General features: G+C 42.5%; 1 protein-coding gene across 1 annotated transcript; it reads right to left on the minus strand.

The window, feature by feature from the left end:
- Positions 1 to 11,300: 11,300 nt before the first annotated feature.
- On the minus strand, positions 11,301 to 14,600 carry LOC123146727 (uncharacterized). Its single transcript, XM_044566104.1, has 7 exons — positions 14,224 to 14,600; positions 13,651 to 13,694; positions 13,425 to 13,558; positions 12,747 to 12,866; positions 12,503 to 12,607; positions 12,173 to 12,242; positions 11,301 to 11,722 (listed from the first exon to the last, which is right to left on the minus strand). Exons 2-7 carry the CDS (start codon positions 13,668 to 13,670, stop codon positions 11,671 to 11,673), a joined length of 501 nt encoding a protein of 166 aa, XP_044422039.1. The 5' UTR covers positions 13,671 to 13,694; positions 14,224 to 14,600; the 3' UTR covers positions 11,301 to 11,670.
- Positions 14,601 to 14,909: the final 309 nt, after the last annotated feature.

Raw genomic sequence — 14,909 nt, forward strand, 5'->3', positions numbered from 1 at the left:
CCGGACGGGCAACTCCGCCGCTTCATGTTGACGCCAGAGGTTAGCTACTGACGTGGTCGGATTGGTTAGCACTAATTGCGCTATTAGTTTAACTCCCACCCACTGACAGTGGGACCCATTTAGTGCATTAACCCTCTTAAATTATTTGGTTAGGGTTAATCTAATTGCCAGTGGCCCTACGTGTCAGCTTTGACTAGTGCACAATCAGGTTTGACTGACCCCACCAGCCAGTGACTGCGGAAAGCCGCATAGTGAGTAAAGAATGTATTTGCTGTAATTTTGAATTTAAGGAATGATTTTTGGAATCACAGAAAATACTCAAAACTTTGAAAAACCATATAAAATAATATGCACATCAGATGGAAATAATTTATATATGAAAGATTATCAGCAATCCTATCTATCCAGTAGAACAATTTTTATGCATGGTTAAACAACTTAGACCCGCTGATGAGGTCCAATTCAAATAAAGGAATTAAAAATGCTTAAGTTTGATTCAAATGAGCTTCATTTAAATTGTTGCTAGATACATTAGCATCCTTCATAGCATTCTTGACATGTCATGATCATACATCATGTGTGTTGCATTGCATTGATTGTGTCATTTCTTGTTTATCGGTTTTGTTCCTTGTTGGTAGAATACGATGCCGACGTAGTGATTGTTGACACTGATGAAGAGTAGTACTATCTTGAGAAGTGCCAGATAAGCAACCCTCCTTGAGCATTCAGATACAAGCCCACTCTCTCGCTCCCGCTCTCTTTTATTGCATTAGGACAACAATGTTTTAGCAGTTACATGTTTCAGTAGTTAAACTCATTCCTTTGCATGACTAGTCATTGTCACAGTAAATAGCTAAACCTTCCTAGCATGATTAGGAGTTGCTTGAGCCATGTTTTGACTTTACTCATGCAATGCTTCCTATTGCTTAGAGTTGTGTTAGGTCTGATTCATCTGGGAATGAATTGGAACGGTGTGTTCACGTTCTGATGTGGAGAGTTAAGTGTGTGAACCCGATTTGGTAAAGGTAGCGATGAGAGGCCGAGTAGGAGTAGATGGTGTGTTGCCTCATTGAGATCTTCCTTAAGAACTGAGTTCTATGTATCTTATCCAAGATTTGCTACTACCAAACATTGGGAACTCGGCGACCTTGATTTGCTCGGCCTATTAACTCACTTGATCTTTGTCCAGGAGTTGCAACTAGTTTGTAGGATGTGCTGGGGCCGTACTTAGCGCCGCCCGCGGGGTGGGCTTTGTTGGGGTAAGCAATGTGGAATCGTATACCAAGCGGCACGCGGATGGTGGGCTTGAGAACCCCGCACACATTGTTTGCGCCTATAATAGAAACTTCGGCTGGATTTCCTTTGCAAATCCAACCTCAGATAGGCGATAAATCTAGATTGGAGTCTTGTGTGGTTAACGATCATGGTCTACACCCACGTCGGCTATCGCTTGAAGTCTGCCGAGTACATTTTGCGTACGGGCTCTAAGTGGTGGACACATGTGTGAAGTACTACACCCCTACAGGGTTAACAATCTACTCGAATAGCTGCGCCCTCGAATATGGACTGCTTGAAGACTTATATATATGGTTCATAGACAACTTGAAATGGAAACTCTAAAATGCACAAGATAAGTGCGACTGCTATGGATAGCCTTCTCGTAGGAAGACATGAGAGGATCCATAGTAGTGCATTTTTGTGGTGAATAGATGGAATCGTGTGTGATCTCTCACCTCAAAGAAATTATTGATAGTTGTAATACAAGTTAGCCAAGAGTCAAAACTAGCTTATCACAGTCAAACTCCATAATCCCCTTCTTTGATACCTGATGCATAAGTAGTTAGTTCTGATGCAAGTCTTATTGAGTACCTTTGTACTACACTAGTAGAAAAAGGGGCTAATGTGAAGCACATTAGCCCCGGTTTGTAACTGAACCGACACTAATGTGACCATTAGTGTCGGTTCCAACGGCTACGCAGGCGGCGATCATTAGTACCAGTTTGTGGCGAACCTTTAGTACTGGTTCATGCCACAAACCGGTACTAAAGAAGTGGTGGCAGACTGTTGTCAGGCTGGGGCCCCACCAGCACCTTTAGTACAGGTTTGTGGCATGAACCGGTACTAGAGTTTTTTAGTTAATTCTTTTAGCAGTGGTTTTTAGTCCCACCTTGCCAAGCAAGAGGGACTCGCAGCGGTTGATAAGCTCTGAGTGCAGAGATGAGGAACGACGATGAAGGAGAGGCGCAATGCTCTCCTGCACGTTGCTTAACTTCGGGCCTTGAGGAAATGGTGTATACTGCACAGAGCTATGTGTCCTTTCTCAAGGCCTGAAGCTAAGCAACGTGCAGGTGAGCATTGCTCCTCTCCTTTACAAAGGCATTTCATTTTTTTAAACTTAATACAACTCCAGACTTTTTGTGCGTACAGTATGCACCATTCAAAGCTGGACTTGCCACGACAACCCCCACTAGTGCACGTGTCACTCTTTTTCTCTGCTCCATCTCACCTACACTGGTCTATAATTTTGTGCGTTCAGTATGCACCATTCAAAGCCACACATCAACTTTCAACCCATTCTGCCTTCATTTGCTATTTTTCATGCATTTAATGATTTGTTTTGAGCTAAATAACCCTGAAATTGAAGAGCACTACAAATGAACTCTCAAAAGGTTGAAAGTTGGCACGATATCATCATTTCACCCACATAGCACGTGCAAAAAAGTTGAGAGGGTTACAGAAAAACCTGGATGCACTTCATGTACAAACTGGACAATCTCTTTCGAAGTATCATGGGTTCGGACGAAAACTCATCTGTTACAAAGGCATTTCATTTTTTTAAACTTATTACAACTCCAGACTTTTTGTGCATTCAGTATGCACCATTCAAAGCCACATCATCGACTTCAAACCCTTTCTGCCTTCATTTGCTATTTTTCATGCATTTAATGATTTGTTTTGAGCTAAATGACCCTGAAATTAAAGTGCACTACAAATGAACTCTGAAAAGGTTGAAAGTTGTCATGGTATCATCATTTCACCCACATAGCATGTGCAAGAAAGTAGAGAGGGTTACGACAAAAACTGGATGCACTTCGTGTACAAACTGGACAATCTCTTTCGATGTATGAGGGTTTCGGACGAAAACTCATCTGTTACAAAGGCACTTCATTTTTTTAAACTTATTAGAACTCCAGACTTTTTGTGCATTCAGTATGCACCATTCAAAGCTACATCATCAACTTTCAACCCTTTCTGCCTTCATTTGCTATTTTTCATGCATTTAAAGATTTGGTTTGAGCTAAATGACGCTGAAATTGAAGAGCACTACAAATGAACTCTGAAAAGGTTGAAAGTTGGCATGGTATCATCATTTCACCCACGTAGCATGTGCAAAAAAGTAGAGAGGGTTACGCTAAAAACTAGATGCTCTTCGTGTATAAACTGCACAATCTCTTTCGAAGTATGAGGGTTTCGGACGAAAACTCATCTGTTACAAAGGCACTTCATTTTTTTAAACTTATTACAACACCAGATTTTTTGTGCGTTCATTATGCACCATTCAAAGCCATTTCATAAACCTTCAACCCTTTCCTTCCTTCATTTGCTATTTTTCATGTATTTAATGATTTGTTTTGAGCTAAATGACCCTGAAATTGAAGAGCACTACAAATGAACTCTCAAAAGGTTGAAAGTTTGAACGGTATCATCATTTCACCCACATAGCATGTGCAAAAAAAGTAGATAGGGTTACGGCAAAAACTGGATGCACTTCGTGTACAAAATGGACAATCTCTTTCAAAGTATCAGGGTTTCACACGAAAACTCATCTGTTACAAAGGCACCTCATTCTTTTAAACTTATGACAACTCTAGACTTTTTGTGCGTTCAGTATGCACCATTCAAAGCCACGTCCTCAACTTTCAACCCTTTCCACCTTCATTTGTTATTTTTCATGCATTTAATGATTTGTTTTGAGCTAAATGACCCTGAAACTGAAGAGCACTACAAATGAACTCTTAAAAGGTTCAAACTTGGCATGGTGTCATCATTTCACCCACATAGCATGTGAAAAAAGTAGAGAGGGTTACGGCAAAAACTGGATGCACTTCGTGTACAAAATGGAGAATCTCTTTCGAAGTATCAGGGTTTCGGACGAAAACTCATCTGTTACAAAGGCACCTCATTCTTTTAAACTTATGACAACTCCAGACTTTTTGTGCGTTCAGTATGCACCATTCAAAGCAACGTCATTAACCTTCAACCCTTTCTGCCTTCATTTGCTATTTTTCATGCATTTAATGATTTGTTTTGAGGTAAATGACCCTGAAATTGAAGAGCACAACAAATGAACTCTGAAAATGTTGAAAGTTGGCATGGTATCATCATTTCACCCACATAGCATGTGCAAAAAAGTAGAAAGGGTTACGGCAAAAACTGGATGCACTTCGTGTAAAAAATGGACAATCTCTTTCGAAGTATCAGGGTTTCGGACGAAAACTCATCTGTTACAAAGGCACTTCATTTTTTAGAACTTATTAGAACTCCAGACTTTTTGTGAGTTCAGTATGCACCATTCAAAGCCACGTCATAAAGTTTAAACCCTTTCCGCCTTCATTTGCTATTTTTCATGCATTTGATGATTCGTTTTGAGCTAAATGACCCTGAAATTGAAGAGCACTACAAATGACCTCTGAAAAGGTTGAAAGTTGGCATGGTATCATCATTTTACCCACATAGCATGTGCAAAAAAGTAGAGAGGGTTACGGCAAAAACTGGATGCACTTCGTGTACAAACTGGAAAATCTCTTTCGAAGTATCAGGGTTTCGGACGAAAACGCATCTGTTACAAAGGCACTTCATTTTTTACACTTATTACAACTCCAGACTTTTTGTGCGTTCAGTATGCACCATTCAAAGCCACATCATCAACTTTCAACCCTTTCTGCCTTCATTTGCTATTTTGCATGCATTTAATGATTTGTTTTGAGCTAAATGACCCTGAAACTGAAGAGCACTACAAATGAACTCTGAAAATGTTGAAAGTTGGCATGGTATCATCATTTCACCCACATAGCATGTGCAAAAAAGTAGAGAGGGTTACGGCAAAAACTGGATGCACTCCGTGTACAAAATGGATAATCTCTTTCGACGTATCAGTGTTTCGGACGAAAACTCATCTGTTACAAATGCACTTCATTTTTTTAAACTTATTACAACTCCAAACTTTTTGTGCGTTCAGTATGCACCATTAAAAGCCAAGTCATCAACTTTCAACCCTTTCCGCCTTCATTTGCTATTTTTCATGCATTTAATGATATGTTTTGAGCTAAATGACCCTAAAATTGATGACTGATGAGCACTACAAATGAACTCTGAAAAGGCTGAAAGTTGGCATGGTGTCATCATTTCACCCACATAGCATGTGCAAAAAAGTAGAGAGGGTTACGGCAAAAATTGTGTGCACTTCGTGTACAAAATGCACAATCCCTTTCGAAGTATCAGGGTTTCGGACGAAAACTCATCTGTTGCAAAGGCACTTCATTTTTTTAAACTTATTACAACTCCAGACTTTTTGTGCGTTCAGTATGCACCGATCAAAGCCACGTCATCAACTTTCAACTCTTCCTGCCTTCATTTGCTATTTTTCATGCATTTAATGATTTCTTTTGAGGTAAATGACCCTGAAATTGAAGAGCACTACAAATGAACTCTGAAAATGTTGAAAGTTGGCACGGTATCATCATTTCACCCACATATCACGTGCAAAAAAGTAGAGAGGCTTATGGCAAAAACTGGATGCACTTCATGTACAAAATGGACAAGTTCTTCCGAAGTATGAGGGTTTCAGACGAAAACTCATCTGTTACAAAGGCACTTCATTTTTCAAAATTATTACAACTCCAAACTTTTTGTGCGCTCAGTATGCACCATTCAAAGCCACATCATAAACTTTCAACCCTTTCCGCCTTCATTTGCTATATTTCATGCATTTAATGATTTGTTTTGAGCTAAATGACCCTGAAATTGAAGAGCACTACAAATAAACTCTGGAAAGGTTGAAAGTTGGCATGTTATCATCATTTCACCCACTTATCATGTGCAAAAAAGTACAGAGGGTTACAACAAAAACTGGATGCACTTCATGTACAAACTGGACAATCTCTTTCGATGTATGAGGGTTTCGGACGAAAACTCATCTATTACAAAGGCACTTCATTTTTTAAACTTATTATAACTCCAGAATTTTTGTGCGTTCAGTATGCACCATTCAAAGCCACATCATCAACTTTCAACTCTTTCTTCCTTCATTTGCTATTTTTCGTGCATTTAATCATTTGTTTTGAGCTAAATGACCCTGAAATTAAAGAGCACTACGAATGAACTCTCAAAAGGTTGAAAGTTGGCACGATATCATCATTTCACCCACATAGCACGTGCAAAAAAGTTGAGAGGGTTACAGAAAAACCTGGATGCACTTCATGTACAAACTGGACAATCTCTTTCGAGGTATCAGGGGTTCGGACGAAAACTCATCTGTTACAAAGGCACTTCATTTTTTTAAACTTATTACAACTCCAGACTTTTTGTGCATTCAGTATGCACCATTCAAAGCCACATCATCGACTTTAAACCCTTCCTTCATTTGCTATTTTTCATACATTTAATGATTTGTTTTGAGCTAAATGACCCTGAAATTAAAGTGCACTACAAATGAACTCTAAAAATGTTGAAAGTTGGCATGGTATCATCATTTCACCCACATAGCATGTGCAAAAAAGTAGAGAGGGTTACGGCAAAAACTGGATGCACTTCGTGTACAAACTGGACAATCTCATTCGAAGTATCAGGGTTTCGGACGAAAACTCATCTCTTACAAAGGCACTTCATTTTTTAAACTTATTACAACTCCAGAGTTTTTGTGCGTTCAGTATGCATCATTCAAAGCCACGTCATCAACTTTCAACCCTTTCTGCCTTCATTTGGTATTTTTCATGTATTTAATGATTTGTTTTGAGCTAAATGACGCTGAAATTGAAGAGCACTACAAATGAACTCTGAAAAGGTTGAAAGTTGGCATGGTATCATCATTTCACCCACATAGCATGTGCTAAAAAGTTGAGTGGGTTACGTCAAAAACAGGATGCACTTCGTGTACAAACTGGACAATCTCTTTCGAAGTATCTGAGTTTTGGACGAAAACTCATCGGTTACAAAGGCACTTCATTTTTTAAACTTATTACAACTCCAGATTTTTTGTGCGTTCAGTATGCACCATTCAATGCCACGTCATAAACCTTCAACCCTTTTCTTCCTTCATTTGCTATTTTTCATGTATTTAATGATTTGTTTTGAGCTAAATGACCCTGAAATTGAAGAGCACTACAAATGAACTCTGAAAAGGTTGAAAGTTGGCATGGTATCATCATTTCACCCACATAGCATGTGCAAAAAAGTGGATAGGGTTACGATAAAAACTGGATGCACTTCGTGTACAAAATGGACAATCTCTTTCGAAGTATCAGGGTTTCGGACGAAAACTCATCTGTTACAAAGGCACTTCATTTTTTTAAACGTATTAGAACTCCAGACTTTTTATGCGTTCAGTATGCACCATTCAAAGCCACGTCATAAAGTTTCAACCCTTTCCGCCTTCATTTGCTATTTTGCATGCATTTAATGATTCGTTTTGAGCTAAATGACCCTGAAATTGAAGAGCACTACAAATGAACTATTAAAAGGTTGAAAGTTGGCATGGTATCATCATTTTACCCACATAGCATGTGCAAAAAAGTAGAGAGAGTTACAGCAAAAACTGGATGCACTTTGTGTACAAACTGGACAATCTCTTTCGAAGTATCAGGGTTTCGGACGAAAACGCATCTTTTACAAAGGCACTTCATTTTTAAACTTATTACAACTCCAGAATTTTTGTGCGTTCAGTATGCACCATTCAAAGCCACATCATCAACTTTCAACCCTTTCTGCCTTCATTTGCTATTTTTCGTGCATTTAATCATTTGTTTTGAGCTAAATGACCCTGAAATTGAAGAGCACTACAAATGAACTCTGAAAATGTTGAAAGTTGGCATGGTATCATCATTTCACCCACATAGCATGTGCAAAAAGTAGAGAGGGTTACGGCAAAAACTGGATGCACTTCATGTACAAAATGGACAATCTCTTTCGACGTATCAGGGTTTCGGACGAAAACTCATCTGTTACAAAGGCACTTCATTTTTTAAAACTTATTACAACTCCAAACTTTTTGTGCGTTAAGTATGCACCATTCAAAGCCATGTCATCGAATTTCAACCCTTTTGAAGGAAATATGCCGTAGAGGCAATAACAAAGTTATTATTTATTTCCTCATATCATGATAAATGTTTATTATTCATGCTAGAATTGTATTAACCGGAAACATGATACATGTGTGAATACATAGACAAACATATAGTCACTAGTATGCCTCTACTTGACTAGCTCATTAATCAAAGATGGTTATGTTTCCTAACCATAGACATGTGTTGTCATTTGATTAATGGGATCACATCATTAGGAGAATGATGTGATTGACATGACCCATTCCGTTAGCCTAGCACTTGATCGTTTAGTATGTTGCTATTGCTTTCTTCATGACTTATACATGTTCCTGTAACTATGAGATTATGCAACTCCCGTTTACCGGAGGAACACTTTGGGTGCTACCAAACGTCACAACGTAACTGGGTGATTATAAAGGAGTACTACAGGTGTCTCCAAAGGTACATGTTGGGTTGGCGTATTTCAAGATTAGGATTTGTCACTCCGATTGTCGGAGAGGTATCTCTGGGTCCTCTCGGTAATGCACATCACTGTAAGCCTTGCAAGCAATGTGACCAATGAGTTGGTTACGAGATAATGCATTACGTAACGAGTAAAGAGACTTGCCGGTAACGAGATTGAACTAGGTATTGGATACCGATGATCAAATCTCAGGCAAGTAACATACCGATGACAAAGGGAACAACGTATGTTGTTATGCGGTTTGACCGATAAAGATCTTCGTTGAATATGTAGGAACCAATATGGGCATCCAGGTTCCGCTATTTGTTATTGACCGAGAATAGTTCTAGGTCATGTCTACATAGTTCTCGAACCCATAGGGTCCGCACGCTTAACGTTACGATGACTGTTTTATTATGAGTTTATAAGTTTTGATGTACCGAAGTTTGTTCGGAGTCCCGGATGTGATCACGGACATGACGAGGAGTCTCGAAATGGTCGAGACATAAAGATTGATATATTGGACGACTATATTCGGACACCAGAAGTGTTCCGGGCGTTTTCGGAGAAAACCGGAGTGCCGGAGGGTTACCGGAACCCCCCCGGGAGAGATAATGGGCCACATGGGCCTTGGTGGAAAGAGAGAGGGGCAGCCAGGGTGGGCCGCACGCCCCCTCTCCCTCTGGTCCGAATTGGACTAGGAGGGGGGGCGACGCCCCCCTCTTTCCTTCCCCCCTCTCCCCCTTCCTTTCCCCTCCTAGTAGGAGTAGGAAAGGGGGATTCCTACTCCTACTAGGAGGAGGACTCCTCCTCCTTGGCGCGCCCTCAAGGGCCGGCCGGCCTCCCCCCTCCCTTCTTTATATACAGGGGCAGAGGGGCACCCCATGACACACAAGTTGATCTACGGATCGTTCCTTAGCCGTGTGCGGTGCCCCCCTCCACCATATTCCACCTCGGTCATATCGTCGCGGAGTTTAGGCGAAGCCCTGCGCCGGTAGAACATCATCATTGTCATCACACCGTCGTGCTGACAGAACTCATCCCCGAAGCTTTGCTGGATCGGAGCCCGGGGATCGTCATCGAGCTGAACGTGTGCTGAACTCGGAGGTGCCGTACGTTCGGTACTTGGATCAGTCGGATCATGAAGACGTACGACTACATCAACCGCGTTGTCATAACGCTTCCGCTTATGGTCTATGAGGGTACGTGGATAACACTCTCCCCTCTCGTTGCTATGTCATCACCATGATCTTGCGTGTGCGTAGGAATTTTTTTGAAATTACTATGTTCCCCAACAGTGGTATCAGAGCCAGGTTTTATGCGTAGATGTCATATGCACGAGTAGAACACAAGTGAGTTGTGGGCGATACAAGTCATACTGCTTACCAGTATGTCATACTTTGGTTCGGCGGTATTGTGAGATGAAGCGGCCCAGACCGACATTACGCGTACGCTTACGTGAGACTGGTTTCACCGTTACGAGCACTCGTGCTTAAAGGTGGCTGGCGGGTGTCTGTCTCTCTCACTTTAGCTGAATCGAGTGTGGCTGCGCCCGGTCCTTGCGAAGGTTAAAACAGCACTAACTTGACGAACTATCGTTGTGGTTTTGATGCGTAGGTAAGAACGGTTCTTGCTAAGCCCGTAGCAGCCACGTAAAACTTGCAACAACAAAGTAAAGGACGTCTAACTTGTTTTTGCAGGGCATGTTGTGATGTGATATGATCAAGACGTGATGCTATATTTTATTGTGATGTGATACTGGAATCTGGCACTTTGCCATCTGCCATGGCAAATGGCAAAGGCATGGTCGGCGGATGGCAAAGGCTTTGCCATCTGCCACCAGATGGCAAACAGTTTGTCTGAAACCCTACCGGTAAAGGCTTCTTTGCCATCTGTTGGCTGATGGCAAAGAGCCTGTGGCTTTGCCATCTGCTAGCAGATGGCAAAGCCTCTTAACGGGGTTAGCCCCGTTAGAAGGCTAACGGCATACTTTGCCATCTGACAGCAGATGGCAAAGGCTTCGGGCTCTTTGCCGTCTGCCAGCAGATGGCAAAGGCTGCATGCTTTGTCGTCTGCCAGCAGATGGCAAAGAGCTTTGCCATCTGCTGGCAGATGGCAAAGGGCCCAAATAGGCCAGCCCAAATTTTACGTGTAGATGACACGTGGCCTCTTTGCCATCTGCCAGCTGATGGCAAAGCTCTTTGCCATCTGCCAGCAGATGGCAAAGTGCCTATATTGCCCCATTTAATTTTGTTTTTTTTTATATCAATTCATTTTCACAGAAAATCAAACACAAATATATTTATATGACTAATATAGCATATTCACCACATATTACCAATAGTCATGAACACATATATATCGAACACATATCCAACACATGTTACCAATAGTAGCAAGTTTCATCCATACATATACATAGTTTCATCAATATTACACAGTTTCATCATAGGTAGCAAGTTTCACAAAGTCAAAACAAAAACTAAAGACAAGCACTCCATCAACCCAAGCTTCCGTGATCTGAAGCAAATCTACAAAATGGGAAAGAGAAAGTTAAAAGAAGAAGACTAGAAGACATATAGACAAGCACCCGAAGAAAGTTAGAAGAAGACTAGAAGACACTAGCGGGTAGTGCGCGACGGCACGCCGCGCTCTATGGATTGGTAAGTTATTTGATTTTTGTAATGTTTGGTGAGTCGTCCCAAGACTTGATTAGTTGCAAAGTACAGTAGTTCATACAAGAAAAAGGTACACCTAGTTGGTACGTGCATAAGTGATCTACAATAGGTTGGCAATGGCTACTGCAGTTGGATATATAGAATCGCAAAGGACCTGAGATGTTGACCTTCTAGTTGGGTTTGTCTCTGGCAACTATGGACGCCTCGCTAGGTAGGAGAAACTTCCCAACTATTTGTCTCTTGTGCGTCTGTTGCCCGTGTAGATGATCTGTGTGTTGTTCCTAAGAAAGAAATGGTGTACAATTAACAGGGAAAGGACATAACTTTCATGGATAAAAAACCAGCTCCCTGAAGGAAAAGAAAGGCAAAATAATGAAGAGAAACATCAGTTAAAATTAAGTTCAATATGTCTATTTTCTACTTGGGAGTTCAACATTTGCAATTACATCCCTTGATTTAAAATTAAAAAAATTCAGAAGTACAAAACTGGGATAAAATGCATGCTCCTGAATGTAACACAATGCAGAGATTATGTTTCCTTTTGCAGGCATGCATGTATGTAGACATGGATGACAGAAAAGGTGTTTCTTCTTTCGATGAAGAAGAATCATAGATCTCCGACCGCAGCTTAAGTTTGGAATTTCTGTTGACCCCAGCCTGTTAAAATTTATACATGCATATCAACCAGTGGAACTCCTCACTTCGGGGAGCTGGGGCAGGCCGGTGGGTACCTCATGGGATGTGGGGCAGGCCGTCCCCATGCTCTCTCTCTGCTGTTTATGTAGCAATTCGCCTTGTAGTCTGAAGCATACGAACTTGTATCAGCATCTATATGTTTATGTCCCTATCATCTTATATTTGGATAAAATTATTACTGAATAAAATAGCATCAAGAAAAAAACAAGAGGAACATATGATCAAAATGCGGTCTGTTAGTGTGCTAATATGCATCTTTGGTGGTACTTTTGCTAAAAACTGAGTGCCCAAATGAAAGTAAGTGCAACCAGGAGAAAGTAAAACAACCATACACTGCCTAAAAACATAGTACAAACTTCACTGACCCTGCTGAAGACGAAAACAAGAGGCTGGATGAAGAAGCTGCTCCACAGTACTCAAGGATCGTGGTGAGAGACGAAAACTTAGAGCTTCATGGAGAAATTGCATGTCTGAAGGTTGTAGATAGGGCTAGTCAATCAGTTCAGGTACAAAAAGGGCCCCAGACTGCAGCAAAATGAACTGAAAAGATATCTTCTGAACCTATAAAAGCTCCAGTTTCTCTAGCAAGGGGAAAATTCAGAGTTATACCTATTGAGTAGATTTCCAGGCCCGACAGTATGCAGTGTGCATGCGAACTCGACCTCAAAACAGAATACAATACGTGCTGGCGGCTGATAGCTTTCCGATTGGAACACACAATACGGCTCCCTGCAAAAAGCAAAAAACACAATATGGCTTGGCTGATTGATTTTTATTGACTTGATTCCCGGGAGGATTACTTACGCTCAAGATGAGAAAGGCACACCTCCGTACGCCTGAATCAAGTGCATTGGTATACACTAGGCCGTTGCCACACATCCTGGAGATACAAGGCACGTCAACAACGCATCTATACGCGGCAACGTTGCAGACACATAGACGGTCAATCGCACGCACAATGTCTGTACCATATCAGCACATCCTGTACAATATAACTGCTATGACATCAAGTGCATCGGTACCATGACGCCACCGTAACACCGTACCACTCTATACTAACTTCTAACTGGACACGCAGCAACAAAACAACAACCAGAGTTTAACTCACCCATGTACAGACAGACTCTGTTAATAAGGCAGGAACAACAATTCATTGTGATACAGCAAAGACAGTCAAGCAATATAGCCCTGATCAAATCAGAACCAGCAACAGGAACGTCACTACATTAAGCAACACCAAGACAATTGACAAAATATCATCAGTCTAGTCTGATCCAATCAACTCACCATCAACAACCACGGGAACTTTGACCGCCTGGGGGTCCGGCTGGGGCTGAGGGGCAGGGAGGGGCAGATATGGCAGGCCATTGGTGACGGCTTTGGCCAACTTGTATGCAACGACGTCAGTCCAGTCATCAGAACTATAAGATTGTATGAACACATTCAGCCAAGTGATGTGCAAGCAGCGAAGAAAACAGAAAATAGAGATTGCAGTCCATTGCTAAAGACTTACCCGGGTAGAAAACCAACCATCTTAACGGCAAGGGGAAAGGTGACCTGAAAAACATTCATTCAGCATATGAATCAGATACACTATAAATAAACAAGTAGTGTTTGCTGCACAACAAGGTCACTGTCCAGGATAATTGACCGCATGGTAAATACAAAACAGGAAGAGAAATAACCGCATAGCAGCAGAGTTTTACAGCAGATTAATCAGATCAAGCACTAGGATATATTCGACCTGCAGTACTGTGGTACCGGAATCATACAGGCAAATCAATCAGTTTTCTCTAGGACAAACTTGAATCGTACTGGCACATCAACCTCCTACAGTAGTGCAACCGTATAGGCCAATCAACCTCCAACAGTATGGAATCGCACAGGCAAACCAATCTACGAACCACTTTCGAACCGGCAAATCAACCGGATCCAGAGAAGCATCGACGAACCCCATGAACGACCGAACTATCTACAGTTGCGAATCCCGACGTGAACGAACTACCGAACGATCAATCTCCCGTTCCAGAGCTGGAACAACACACCGGGACTACTCAGAGAACACAAGCTGGAGGGGGGGGAGTACCCTCGACGTCCTCCTTCGTGAAGTGGCGCAAGCTTCGTGTTCCTCCGTGAACTGGCTGTGGATCCTGCGGCGCCGCCTCCCACTTGAGCGCCCGGCCCCCGCCGCGCGGCTTCTCCTCCGCCGTCCACTTGACCTTCCGGCCGCCGGGCTCCGTGGCCGCGTAGGTGTACTTGCGGCGCGCCGGCTGCGGGGCGGCCGCGCGGGCCGCGAGCTCGAGCGCGGCGACGCGGTCGGTGAGGTCGTGCAGGAGGAAGGCGTGCGGGGAGGGGATGGGGGGCGGGGCGAAGAAGGGGTCGGCGGGGAGGTAGAGGTCGAGGAGGTCGGGGTGGTGGGGGAAGGCGAACGGGGATGGGGATGGGGGTGGGAGGAAGGGGCAGGAGGCGGAGAGGGAGGAGGTAGGTGGTGGTGTGCGGATGAGATGCAAACGTTTTTTTAACCTGGATGGGTGGGGAGAGAGGGAGGGGATAACCCCACAGTATTTTTTTATCTGGAAAAAAATAATCCCATCTCTTTGCCGCGAGCAGATGGCAAAGAATCTTTGCCGTCTGCTGGCAGACGGCAAAGAGGTGGGGCAGGTACGCCGTTACACGCTTGACGGCCACAGAATTTGCCAACCTCTTTGACATCTGCTGGCAGATGGCAAAGATTATTTGCCATCCACTAGCAGATGGCAAAGAATTGGCTGA

The sequence above is a fragment of the Triticum aestivum genome, chromosome 1B, assembly GCF_018294505.1.
Source record: "Triticum aestivum cultivar Chinese Spring chromosome 1B, IWGSC CS RefSeq v2.1, whole genome shotgun sequence".
NCBI lineage: Eukaryota > Viridiplantae > Streptophyta > Magnoliopsida > Poales > Poaceae > Triticum > Triticum aestivum.